Genomic DNA, 14,791 nt, shown 5'->3' with positions numbered 1-14,791 from the left:
AATGTTCACTGCAGCACTATTTACAACAGCCGGGCCACGGAAGCAAACTAATGTGTACCAACAGATGAATGGATAAAGAAGATGTGGTACATATATACAATGAAATATTACTTAACCATAAAAAATAATGGCATGATGTCATTTGCCACAACATGCATGCACCTAGAGATTATCATACTAAGTGCGGTAGGTCAGACAGAGAAAGACAAATACCATATGATATCATTTATATGTGGAATCTAAAATATGACACAAATGAAATTATCTATGAAAGTAAAACAGACTCACAGACACAGAGACCAGACTTGTGGTTACCAAGGAAGAAGGGGCAAGGGGGAGGGATGGATTGGGAGTTTGGGATTAGCAGATGCAAACTGGTATATACAGAATGGATAAACAACAAGTTCCTACTGTGTAGCACAGGGAGGTATATTCAATGTATTGCTTTAGTCACTCAGTCATGTCCAGCTCTTTGCGACCCCATGGACTGTAGCCTGGTGGGCTCCTCTGTCCATGGAATTCTATAGGCAAGAGTACTGGAGTGGATTGCCATTCCCTTCTCTAAGGGATCTTCCCAATCCAGGGATCAAACCCTGGTCTCCTGCATTGCAGGCAGATTCCTTACCATCTGAGGCACCAGGGAAGTCCCATAACGATAAATCATATGATAAACTATAATGGAAAATTATATGAAAAAGAATGTATAAGTATATAAAACTGAATCACTTTGCTGTACAGTAGAAATTAACACAATATTTTAAATCAATTACACTTCAATAAAATAAATGAAAAAAATATACAAAAAAAGAATTGGGGTCTAATTCCCAGTGGTGTGCTTGCACTGACTTGTACAAGTGTACAGGATGGTAACAATGACTGTAAAATTTTCAGGAAATTTGCAAACCCGCCATTTATAAATTAAACACAGCCATTATAAAAATTAAATGTTACACATTAGATAAATCATATTAAAAACAAATCATAAATTCTCAAAACTCATCACTTCCTAATTATTCTACTACATTATCTATGTTCTTGAGATTATTTACATCTATTGCATCTGTTATACACTTTAACTGCATTACTATTTTATTTGTAAAAAAAAAAAAACAACAGATTGGGAAGTGTATAACATGATGATGATCTAGTTTTCTTTTCTTTTTTGTGATACTACCTCAGATCTACTCTTCTAGCCAACCGTGTTTGTTTGTTTTTTTAAATATTTATTTATTTATTTGGCTGTGCTGGGTCTTAGTTGCAGCACATGGCCTCTTTTAGTTTCGGCATGTGGGATCTAGTTCCCTGACCAGGGATCGAACCCAGGCCCCCAGCACTGGGAGGTCAGAGTCTTAGCCACTGGACCACCAAGGAAGTCCCCTCTAACCGTATTTTTGACGATATCACATTGGCACCTTGGCCCATGGTAAGAGTATTTATGTTATGAAAATTGGCAAACACTACAAATCAAAGCTTGCTTAATTGTTTTATTGATTTTCTACAGCAGATGTTGGCAAATTATAGCCCACAGGCCAAATTCAGCCCACTGCTTGTTCTGTATGCCGATGAGCTAAACACTTTTCAATTGTTATTATATAAGTTCCCACATAAAATCCTCAATTTTTCTTTTTGGCAAAATTTAAAATATTTACTATCTAGCTCTTTTCAGAAAAACTGTGCCTGTCTTAACTTAAGAAAGTAATGGAGGAATAGTTATTAATAATTACACACTTAAAAATGGATTGTGTTTCTAGCCATCACATTGTGAATAGCACCCAAAAAAAAAAAAAAAATTCTGAGGACACGTTATTCCAGTATTTGAAAACTATTCTTTAAGTCGGCGAAGAGGTCATTCATGTTGTTACAGGCACAGTTCAGAAAAAAAATCTTCATTGTTTCATTTTTTTTGTTAAAAAGCCAAAAACATCAACCACATTCTTGTTGGAACTATACTGGTTTATCAATTGGTAATACAAGAGTTGCATTAAAATCAATTAATTCATACTGTAAGAATCAACTAATACTATAGAGTTTACAATAAAGAATATATCATTTGTAAATTGTGTGCCATATATCCTGCATACCAGTAATATGTGTCGATATACATATACACACAGATATATATATATATATTTCCCCCCCCTCCCCCAGAGAGCCCACTGTTAAACATTTGCCAGCACACCACTGCTAATTCTATTTTATCATCCATCTCGGCTGACCTCAGGGAGCTGCATGACCAATAAAATATGACGGAAGTGATATTCTGAGATATTTCAAATTATGTAACAAGAATTGAAGCTTCCGTCTGCATCTTAGAAAGCTTACTCTTGTGGCTCTCTCTTGGAATCTTCGTGTCAGGCTATGAGAAGCCCGAGCCGGGTGAGTCCTAAACAACCTCACAGGTAATTCCCATCTGACTACAACTGCATGAGAAACCCTGAGTAAACACTACCCATCTGAACCCCTCAAACCCAAAGAACTATGAGAGATAATAATATTTTAAGTCTCGAGGTTCTGGTGATGGCTTGTTAAAGAGCAGCAAATAATTGGAACACCACTTTATTTTAAGAAGAAGAAGAAGCCAGTGAGTGGGGAGCCAGGTGGACTGGAGTATCCAATCCTATTCTCTTCCATGGCCTTGGTGCAAAGTAGATGTATGGACATGTTGGGAGTGGGATGTAATAGAAAGAATGGCTATGAATAATACATATTTTCATACAAAGTTGAATCAAAGTGTCCACCAGAGATGCAGCAAGTAAAATGGGACACTGACTCTACCCTGTTCATTCACCAGCCATCCACTTACCTGGGCTTCCTGGAGTGGCATGTAGTTCCTCCCACTGCCTCCTTTCTCTCTGCCTCTGCACCCACGTCCAACAGTCATGTTTGAGGTTCGCATCCCTTAAATTCACACAGCCTCTTGGACACAGCAGTGTCCTCAGAGCGTCTGATCTCATTCCCCTGCACAGTTGCCCAGGAAGTCTGTGGGAATTCCTGGGTCCTGAGAAGAGTGTATGCCTGGAGTAGGCTCTGTGTTTCTTTCTCTTTTAAAAATTATTTTTGGCTGCTCTGGCTCTTTGTTGCAGCACATAGGAACAGACTTAGCTGCCTCATGGCATGTGGGATCTTAGTTACCTGACCAGGGATCAAACCTGAATCCCCCACATTTGAAGGCATAGTCTTAACCATTGAACCACAAGAGAAGTCCCCAGGATCCACGTTTTCTATGTTCCTTCCTTTTCCGCCCCCTCCATGTGCATACATTTCTATAGCATTTCGGAGGAGAAGGAGAAAGGTCCAGGACACCATTCCATAGCAAAGAAAGCATAGTACATAATGAGGAAATTTATGATCTCTAAATGTTAAGTATTGAGTTATTTTGTACCACTGAAGGAAATAAATATAGAGAAGTACAGTTAGCTAGGTCAAGTTTCGAGAATCCATCTGAAAGTGGCCAATAGGTAAAAACAACGAAAACATCAAGTTGCCTCTAACTTCAGTTTACTGTAGATATAAAACAGGAATTTCATTGTATCGTACTCTAGAGAGACTAGTTTGTAGACTTCATCTAGTGTCTTGAAATTTTTTTGGTCATCTGCAAAAGGAGCTACCTACCTACAAATTGTAAGGATTCTAAATATTAAACACTTCTGGTGACATTTTTTCAGACAGTGCTGTAGCCACTGATATGATAAACTATTTTATAAATAGGGAATTTTGAGTCCCTCATTTCAGTTATGTCTGGTTACCAAGAACTGCTCATAGCTCAGAGTAGGAACACAAGTCTACACTCTAATTTCAGGTATCACTTTTTCATTATGCCATTGTCCTCAAGAAGCTATGAATTATTAGCTCTAAATTAGTTTCATATTGTAATTTACACTTCAGATGGCTCACACACACTGATTGTTAAATTCACACAATGAAAGCCACCTAACTGTGCTTGTCATTTGCTTTAAACTCCTTTGGACTCCTCAGTCGGGTTTGAACTGAGAACTCCTAACACCTCAACTGCTCAGAATTTCCTTATTAGGAGTTACAATAGTGCTCAAAAGTAACACTGTTTCATTTTCTTTTTAATCTCTACCACTAAAAATTTCCACTGATTGGGCTGCTCTCTATTCTGAACACAGATTTGAAAAAGTTATATCACAAGCAGGTAAATCAGAATACCCATGTCCTTGAATTCTAGAGGCAGGCAGAGAAAAAAACATCAGAATTCCTTCCTTCCTACATCATGTCCTATCCCTCACCTCATAGTACTATCTATTATTATTATTATTTTTATCTATTTGACTTATTTTTCCAAATCTCCTCTATCTAAGGAGCTGATAATTATATTTACTATTAATTCTTAGAAGTTACACGGATTCCCTGATAGCTCAGTTGGTAAAAAATCCACCTGCAATGCAGGAGACCTGGGTTCGATCCCTGGGTTGGGCAGATCACCTGGAGAAGGGAAAGGCTACCCACTCCAGTATTCTGGCCTGGAGAATTGCATGGACTGTATAGTCCATGGGGTCGCAAAGAGTCGGAAATGACTAAGCGACTTTCACTTCACTTCACATGGTATTTACAGGTCAAAAATTAAAATGATTTTTAAAAGAAGCAAAGATCTGAACATAAAGAGGAAGAGGCTTGGTACCAAGAGCATGGAGAAGAAGCGTTCCATCCGAGGATTGCTTGAGGATGTCTGACACCTGGAGTTCGGACAATGATTGACACCTGGTGACTTACCAGTGAACCTGAGTGGGCATCATATCCCACATAATGGACACAGTGCTTGGACAGAACAGACCCAGATTTTCATCCCAGCTCTGCGTTAGACAAATGATTTAACCTTCCCAGACTCCAACACCCTCACTTCCAAGATGGAGACTGTGGCAGAGACTGGCTAATTGTTCATCAAGCTGGTTCTCCTTCTTGGCACATAACTAGACTGCATTTCTCAGCCTCCCTGCAGTCAGATGTAACCATGTGACTGGGCCAATGAAATGTGAGAAGTGACAGATGCTATGTTCTGACAAGATCCATAAAACTTCCCAATTTTGGCCCTCCAAGTTCTTCTCCATCTTGAGAGATAGGATGGAGATGTCTCAGGCAACCTTGGGAGCCACGTGTTAAAAGATGGTCTCTGAATCACCCCTGGCCACCCAACCGGAAACACTAAACTGGATTTTGCTGCATAACCAAAAATGAATAAGTTATATATTGAGTCTTTGAGATTTGGGGTTCATCTGTTGCTGCTGTTAAATGTACCTTAACCAATACAGAGGTAATCATAGCCCCTCTAGCACACGGGACTGCTGTGAGGATTAAATAAGACAACGCTTGCATGTTCACTGCCTTGATATATCGTGAGCAGGCATCATCAAATGTCAACTCCTTCTCAACAAGTAGGAGTTGGCAGCCCTGGACCCAAAAGGAAACAGAGGCAGTGGTTATACATAGTTTCATTGATATGCTGAACAGGTTCGAAAAATCACCTCCAGCATAAGTGTTTGGCATTTTAAAGAATATGCTAATCAAAAGTAATATACACTTCCTCAAATATCACTATGCATTTTATGACAGAATAAGATAGGTAAATACTCGAGGTACTTTCATCCCAAACTCCAAAAAACTCCAAGCTCAAACAATGAAAAATCATATTCGATGCTTAAAATTGGTAAACCAGGTTTCAGACTGGTTCTTTCGGTCTGAAATCACCAGTGACAATGGTGCAAAGATACTTCACTGCAGTCTGAGTAGATGTTCAACTTTTACTAGGAAGGAGTTTATTGGGAATTGGGAATAATTTCTGGTTTGTGCTCTGAATGCTAAGGGAAAAGGTTGGTATTTTTCCCTCTGCAGTGTTCCAAGGTGCAGCTCGTCTGGTAATCTCTATGCAGGGCAGAATGAGTCAAGAGGTCTGAGTCACTTTACCAGAATGCATCCCATGTGTTCTATTCCAGGTTTCAAATAGCATAGTGTCTGGTCATGAGGGGGCCCCAGAGAGAAAACAAGTTGGAGCTATTCCCTTGGACTCCAGCTCCAAATAAAGGAGACAAAACTTCAAGAGTTGGAAATTCCCACTGTTTCTCATTTAAAGGAAATTGATTTAAAATAAAAACATGTGTGAGTGACAGATGAAACATGCTTAACAGACAGTAGGTTCATTCACAGCCTTATTATATGTTGAACTCCTGACCTTCAGCACCTCAGAATGTGACCTTATTTGGAAATAGAGTTATTGTTGATATAATAGTTAAGATAAGGTCATTATACTTGGGCCCTAATCCAATATGCCTAAAAAAGGTAAAATTTGGAGATATACATAGAGGGAAGATACTGAGACAACAAAGGCAGAGACCAAGGAGATGCCTCTACAAGCCGAGGGACACCAAAGACTGCCAAAAAATCACCAGAAGCTAGAGGACAGCATGGATCAGAGTCTCTCTCAGCTTTCAGAAGGAACCTATTCTGCCAATAGCAGATCTTGGACCTCCAGTCTCCAGACCATGACATAATAAAGTTATATTGTTTAAGTCACACAGTTTGTGGTGCTTTGTTATGGCAGCAGACTGACATAGTATATTTATGGGATAGTTCATAATGTGATTAGTCAAAGCAAAAGGGATCAAGTCCGTGCCTGGTTATTGTTCTTCCTGAAGAAAGATGGTAATGACTCACAGCCTTTTGGGAGATGCTTAATGGAGATGTAATAATATTTGGTGTTGGCAAGGGAACTATTCATGTGGTACTGCCATGAGCGATCTCATTTGCTTCAGTGGCACTGGACTGGACTGGAAAATGTTGTCCCCTTCCTTTAACATCTAGATACATTTCTTTACTAGGAGTACAGTAGGTCCAAGATTTACAATCACTCCATTCTGCTGACAACAGCATAAAGGCCAAGTTTCTCCCAGGTAAGCACATGCTTTAATATCCATAAATTCTCTTCTTTTTCCCCCTAAGGTTTATTATTTAAAGTTTTCAACATAGATTTTTGTTTTTGATAACCTTCATTTCTCTCTACTGGTTCCTCCACTAAAATGAAGGATTGGAACAAAATCAAAACCATCCATGTCTCTTTTCTGATAATCTAGTTGACAAACAATGAAAAGGTCACACAGGATCAGGCACAACCATAATGAATGAAATAGATTCCAATATGTGGAGTATACACCCTACGGGATGTGTGTTGTATTCAGACTCATAATGAACTAGAACCCATGTGAAAGGGGACGGCAGTATCTTCTCCACAGTCCTAGCTTCCAGTACTCTTTGCAAGAACCAGCACTCCGGTCATGCTTGTGATGAGGCCATTTTATCTACTGCTTTTCAAAGTCATACTCATTCTGACCTCATACATTGAACAAAGCACTGAAAGAATATTATTGTAATTATTTACTTCTCGGGGTAGATTCTTCTCTGCTGTGCTGTGCTTAGTCACTCAGTCGCATCTGACGCTTTGTGACCCCATGGATTGTGGCTCGCCAGGCTCCTCCGTCCATGGGGATTCACCAGGCAAGAATACTGGAGTGGGTTGCCATGCCCTCCTCCAGGGGATCTTCCCAACCCAGGGGTTGAACTCAGGTCTCCTGCATTGCAGGCAGATTCTTTACCATCTGAGCCACCAGGAAAGCCCAAGAACACTGAAGTGGGGAGCCTATCCCTTCTCTAGTGGATCTTTCTGACCCAGGAACCAAACTGGGGTCTCCTGCATCGCAGGCAGAGTCTTTACCAGCTAAGCTACCAAGGAAGCCCTTTCAGTAACCTAGATAACCTTAATAAGAACAATTATCATTTGTGAGATGTACTACAATACAAATAAGAGACAAAAGGTTTAGCAGCTTTCTCTTTATATGGTAGAATTAACCCATCCTAAAGGCAGTGGTTTCTATAGCCCAAACCAGTGCTTCCCTCGAACAAACATGCTATATGTGTCACAAGGAGACAAATTCTTTTCATTTTCTCAATATTTCCACCCCCAAAAATTAACTGGGTCACCAGGCAGATAAAGGTCATGATACATACGACTATGGAGCTGCAGCATTGCAAAGGGCCATTGAAAATGTAAGGAATCCTCTTTTTTATTGCCCTGGTATCACACGGAACTTCTAGGTGATCCTTTCCAGGGACAAGTAACCAATTCCATTTTTGGACAGGTGGAGAAGCAGTTCTACTGACAAATACATGGGCTATATTTTACCTGTCTGATCTCAGCCTTCAGCTATAGTTGAAACTGACTGGAAGGAAACAAAGTAAGTTGTTTTCGATGCAGAGATAGATGGCTTTGCTTTCCTAGCTGACTTACTTAAATTTAAAAGGAAATAAAAATCAGATATCAAAGGAACAAAGGGCAGACACCAACATGGATTTGTGTTTACCAAGTACCTACTCTGTCTCCAGCATTGTGCCAGGAAATTAAAGAGAGATAGAACTCAACGATACCATCTTTATCCCCAGTTAACTTAAAATATTGTCTAACTATGACTAAATATTTAAAACAAGTTCAAAATTAGTGGAAGATACAATATATATTTAAGTCCTAAGTTGGTCAATTTTGCAAGTGGTAATAGGAAATGGAGAATTTCCTAGGAGTCATCAGGAAGTAGCTAGGTCTCAATCATGTTTTGGAGGACAAGCAAGATTTAGAAATCCATAGCAACTAAGGACATTTCTTTGAGATCATATCTAGATTTAAAGGGCAATTAGACAGCTGTTCCAAAATACACAAAATAAGATGGTGGGATTCTATCATGATTTTTTAAATGCGGACGGGAAAGGAATGTTGAAATATATTCAAATACAGACAGAGATTGTGAAATGCCACTGTATCAACAGCTTGATCTATGGAGAAAACCAAACTCTGCCCTTAGCTTGGGGATTTTTCCAACTAAAAGCTTAAATAAACAGTGTACATTTTCCCTTTCAAAGAAGATACACAATGTTACTAAGGAGTTCCTTCTCCATTGCTCAGTCATCCTTAATATCCACACAAAAGTGAAAAGCTCTCTTTCAGTTGATTAGAGTTTAATCTGCGTACCCTTCTTATATGTATAAATATCCTTCTCCCTCCTCCCAGAAGATCATATAGCTCTTCCAGAGATGTATTTAGTGGCCTGATTAATTACTGGACCTCTATGTAAATTACTCTCAAGATTAAGATGATCTTTTTATCACTTATTCACCTTGACAAACATTTACAGTTTAACATATCTGACAAAGCTATTTGTATTCACCTATATTATAAATGAAGGTACATTACAGCTACAGTAAGTCTATAATAATAATAATAGCCTTAAAATAATTTGCCAACTACAGACAGTTCCCTAAAAAATTACAAGATGCTCTAAGTTAATTTAGAAAGGAATTCCAAACAAGGCATTTAAAACCTAATAAGTTGCCATTAAATGAAGGGAGACAGGGGAGGAGGGAAAGAGAAAGAAAACCCTAAGGCTTGAACTGGGAGAAATGATTCTCAGAGCTACTGACTCTTGCAAGATCCATGTCTTCCTTGCATTTCTAGACACAAAGCAGATTTCTAATTGAAGGTGATTATCTGGTTACTACATCCCAAATTGCATGTATTTCCTGCATTGAATCACATCTTCGTCTAATTATATGGAGCATTTATCAATGCAAAAGTCCATAGAAACAGTTGAGTTTCTACATGCAACGAGAATGTGTACTATATACTGTGAGGCACTATATCACCATTACATGTGAGAGTCTTTAGTGACAACACTCTACCTCCTGGTATTCATGTGGATCTACAAGTCAAACCACATTATCAAAAAACAATAGAAACAATTTGACAAAGAACTCACAAAAAAAGAGCCTGGTATGCTCTTGGGTTTTCTGAGGCATGGAACCCCTACACATGCCCTAGAAATATACACAGTGATATGGTAATCATTACCACGAAACAAATAAAAAGAACAGCAATATACAGCTCTAAAACCTAAAACACCAAGTCCTATTCAGCAATTTTTATTCCCATAAACATGACTTGAGAGTTCAATGCCTCAATTAAAGATGGGTCACTTGATCAAGGCAATGTAACAGTAAAAAAAAAAACCCCAAAACTCAGACTTCTACACCACACAAATATGCCTCTGTAAAATATAATTCCATTAGTTAGGCTAGTTAGGATTAACATGCAAGTCACTGAAAAGCCCCAAAGTAGACAAAGACAATTTACCAAGGAAATACACAAAATCAAGAGCTATATTCACTCTGGTTCATTCATTTAACAGATTGGAAGGAGGGTCTTATTAATTCTAGAGTTCTCATCATTGATTATCAAAATGACATGCATCCAAAGAGCTTACAGAATCCAAAGAACAACTTAGTTTCTTAGAAAAGATCTACGGACAATGCAGGGTGGGGCACAGAAAAAGGAAGTGAATCTAAATTTCCTTCTCCAAACACATTGATAATCACTGTTGCTAAACAGGTTACATACATATAAATACACATACATGTATACACATGTGAGTCTGTTTTGTTTTTCTGAGATGTTTGTTTTGTTTCATTCTGAGATGAATGAAATGGCACTCATCTTTGGAATCCAGGTGTTTTGGCATCTTTCATTGGTTTAGCACAGTGTTTTCATCCAAAATAATAAGGCACATTTCTAGTCAAATATACCATAAAGAAGCATTCGCAGCAAAAGACTAACACTAACTATGCAATAAAGAAAACTGTTCCAGTTGCTTAAAATGCAGTTGTATAAAATCTGTCATTGCCAAAAAAGCTTTCCCACCCTTACCTCCAGGGTCATGTTCACAGTGCTAATGGCCACTTTTATTTCTCCATCTGAAAGCTCTTTTAGATTCTTCAGCATTGTCTGTTCAATACCTAAACCTGTGGGTGAGAGAAAAAACATTACGTTACATTTGAGCAAGATTTTTGGTAATATTAAGGGATTATTTGAAGATGTCACCCTGTTAATTTCAGTATTTCCCCTCTCATATCTCTTTTAACCATAATAAATACATATGAAGGCAAAAAAATCACATAGTGATAATATTTGCATCAGTGAGGATCCCAGCAGGAAACAGAATTCACCCCTCAGGATGCCAAAGAAGATTCTTTAATGGTAGGACACTTGCAGAGATGTGGGTGGGACTGAGAAAATTAATAAAAGAGGCATCCAGATACTAGCAGAAGTTTGGGTGAAGGAAACAGATATCTGGAGTAGTAGAGAGGGGTTGCCAGAAACTAAGCACCAAGCAGGAAGGGAGCAGGGAAGAAATACAACAGTCTCTTCCCCTTCCTTTGGTTCCTATGCCCCATATATTTCTAACTCTTCTGTGGACCAAATTCAACTGAAACCAGTAATCTTCAGGGGAGCCCAGAAGATTAAACACTCAGAGATCAGACTCTGGAAACCCACAGCAGACAGAAGCAGAGTAGAAAAGCGCAGTAGGTAAGAAAAACCAACACAACCATGCAAACAACCAAATAATACCCAGGAAAGTGAAAATTTGCTTTCAGGATGCATTTAGAACAGCCTCTATGTTTTCAATTGTAATTTTACTCACAATGCACTTTATAAATATGACCCATAAAACTACAGTAATTAAGTTGGCCACCCTTGTAATAGGCTCTGGCAATGGGAGCTATGGGATTTCTTAAATGATGGGAGAATAATCCAGAAGGGATAGATTATCTAGAATTGCATAGTTTTAGTCAGTGGACCAACGTGCTTCAATAAAATCTATCATGGAAAACAGGAAAGGGTCTGGCTTAATACTGAATTCTCACCCTACATTTTTACATCAGAGCAGGTCTAAACTCTTGAGAAGACCTATACTAAAGCACAGTAAAGCATGTATCTCCTTCTCAGATGTACATTAAGATGGCAGAGTCAATCATTATTTGCCAATTATTAATATTTGCCCTCTCAACTTATAACACTATCAATCAAAGCAGCAGGGGGAAACAGCTACTAAATATTTCTTTTCCACTCAAAGGTTGAAAAGCTGCCATCTATCACACTACAGCATAAAATGATTTATAGAATATATAGTGACATGAAAAGTTTGATCTAGTTTTGAAAATGAATGACAAAATGCACATCATCATGAGGCTACACATCCACATATCTGCACATGTGCATGTGTAACAGGTGTGTCAGTGGCCTGCCCACATTTCCTCCGACTTTCATGCCCTAGCAAGTCGCTCAACCGCCGGCACCTGCATCTCTTTTCCTGGGGGCTTTCTCTGGCCATCAAAGCCCACCCCAGGAAAATTAACAGTCCCGGGGACTAAGTAACCCTCAACATTCCAGGGGTATGCTCCTAACAAAACCTGATTCACGGCGTGAATTTCTGTGCTGTGAATACTCACACCATGGCCGATTCCAACCTGCCAACCCAACATCAACCCACGCACAAAATTCCTGAAAATTTAGCAGTCAGCTCTTGGAGCTCCGATAAACAAGTTCCAACGTGCCACTGTACCCCTTGGGTAGGAAAACACTGCGGTGCCATTTTACACTCTTTTCCAGACGTCCTTAGTGGGATAAAGGCCTGATTTCCCACAAAGATAACTTGCTGGTTAAAGTGCTCCAGGCCCTATCAGTGTTTCCTGGGATCACCTCCCAAATATATTGCTTTGCCTCAGGCTCTGCCCCTGCAGGACTCCAAACTAAGGGAGAAAGCTGTACACCTTAAATCAGACTGATTGTCTGGGTTTAAATCCAGGCCTGGCCACCTGGAGCTGAGTGTGTGATGATGCGAAAGCAAAGATGCTTTTCTGTGCTTCAGAGTTTATATCTGAAAATTGGGGACAATAATTCCACCTGGCAGGGCTGTCCTGAGGACTCCGTATGAAAATTCATACAAAGTTGTACCATCAGAACCTCATGTATATTAGACACTTAATGAACCGTTGCTGTTATTATTACTATTGTTAAACAACTGAACCAGGGAATCCACTCTCTTGACAAAGCCTAGACTTACAGAATGTTATCTGCTTAAGAATCTTCTCATTTTTTTTCTCAAATTAATTTATGAAATCCCATTGCGCTTGACATTGTTCATGCCATATTCTCAAAATAGAGCCCTCCCAGCGCAGGGATTTCCTGTCATGATGCATCCGGGGTGCCTATTAGACACATGAATTAACCACACATCCAGGTACAAAGGCCTCAGAGGAAAGCCTGCAACGCGAACTGTCTGCTTCCAGGTGAGCCAACACGATGCTCCTGAAAACTGTGCCCCAGCATGAACATTAGGGAAGAAAGTGAAGGCACACACAAGTCCACCTCCTGAGGCCCAGCAACAACCCACACCCCAAACCATCCCTCCTTGGCAGCTACGACACAGCTCGGGGACAGTCACTCACCCTGAGCACTGGATTGGGTCTCCTGCAGGATATTGATAATGTCCTCTCTTGGAGGTAAGCTGGGAAATTTTTCTTCCAGGATAGAAAGAATTTCCTCCTGCTTTTCTGAGATCTTCTTGGGCTCCATGGCCATCCACTTAAAAAGGATGCTACCTGAAAGGCATGAATAAAGTCACCCTTAAACTTTCTAGTCAAGCTAGGATGGGGCTCAGGAAAAGTCAATGCTTTCTAGTCTCTTGAACTCTGCTTCCACTTTCAGATTCCTGTCTAAACCAGGGGCCTCCATTGCGTAACATTCAAGAGGTAACTTTTAGAAAACCCTTCAGATACTGTCTGTCTTGCCTCACTGTTCTTCCAGTAGTAATCTCAACAACTGAATTGAATATGGCACAGTTATAGATAAAGAAATAAAATGTTTCCCCATCCCACACAAATACACAAAAGTGATACACATTAGTTTTAAACATTCTCAGGATGGAAGTTAATGATAAACTATTTAAAAATATTAAATATGACTTAATATTTCTGTTTAAGAATACCTTTAAGAGATTACAGAGAAGATCATTTCATTCATCACATTACTGATTTTATGTAAGAACTCTCTCCTCTTAACAATGAAATGATTTCCTACCCAAAGTGTCAGCAGCAGAAGGATCTGATAAGGCAGTGAACCTTGAATCCATCCCCAGTCTTCCAGGTACGACACACAGTTTTGAAGTTGTTTACTAACATCTAATTATAATGATTCATAAGCTGGATCTAACTCACAGGTTTCAATTACAAAGCACTTCGATAATATGAATGACTAACTTCTCACAATCTCCTAGAATTTCTACACATAATCTCACCTTAAAAGGGAAGAGCTACCACCTGTCACATTCCCTTTTCCTGTAACCTGGGCCCAGACTAACACAGTCATGGGGGGAAAGGAGGCTTTGCTTAGTGATAAATGATTAAACTCTCTAAAAATCCTCAAAATTATTGATTAATCAGGTTGATACATCTCTCTAGCTTTCAGGGTAGCCTAAATGACAATTACAGTGGTAAAAATGTAAAAGGAGAAATGAAGTAGTGAGTGAGAGAAAACTTTGGTACATAATCTTGACATCAACCTGGAAATCTACAGAACACAGAGATTAGATATACATTCACCATTAAAAATCCTGGAAAAGCCCCAAGCAAGTCACCTGGCCTCTCTGTTTCTATTTGCCTATTTTAAAAAGAGAAATAATGCTATTTTACCAGCTTATAAGGTTATATACCAAAAAATCAATAAATGTAAACATCATCATGAGAAATAAATACTGCCAAATACATTTAAAGCATCTTATTCACTCATTCATTCCTTTAGCAAAGAACTGCTGAGCACCTATTACGAGCCAAGTGCTGTACTGGATGCTAACGATTCATGACTGGAATAATGCTAGCCTTGCGGGTTGAAGCTTATAGTTGT

The 14,791-nt window shown here is 39.1% G+C and overlaps 1 protein-coding gene across 1 annotated transcript in view; it reads right to left on the bottom strand.

The window, feature by feature from the left end:
• PRUNE2 (prune homolog 2 with BCH domain) overlaps positions 1–14,791 on the bottom strand; it is a 275,745-nt gene that overhangs the window by 188,678 nt on the left and 72,276 nt on the right. Inside the window, 2 exon segments of the mRNA XM_043486578.1 lie at positions 10,757–10,851; positions 13,339–13,491. Coding sequence (XP_043342513.1) covers positions 10,757–10,851; positions 13,339–13,491 — 248 coding nt within the window.

This window comes from Cervus canadensis, chromosome 14, assembly GCF_019320065.1.
Source record: "Cervus canadensis isolate Bull #8, Minnesota chromosome 14, ASM1932006v1, whole genome shotgun sequence".
Lineage (NCBI taxonomy): Eukaryota > Metazoa > Chordata > Mammalia > Artiodactyla > Cervidae > Cervus > Cervus canadensis.
Note: the sequence above shows the minus strand (reverse complement) of the source record. Positions and strands in the feature narration are given on the sequence as shown.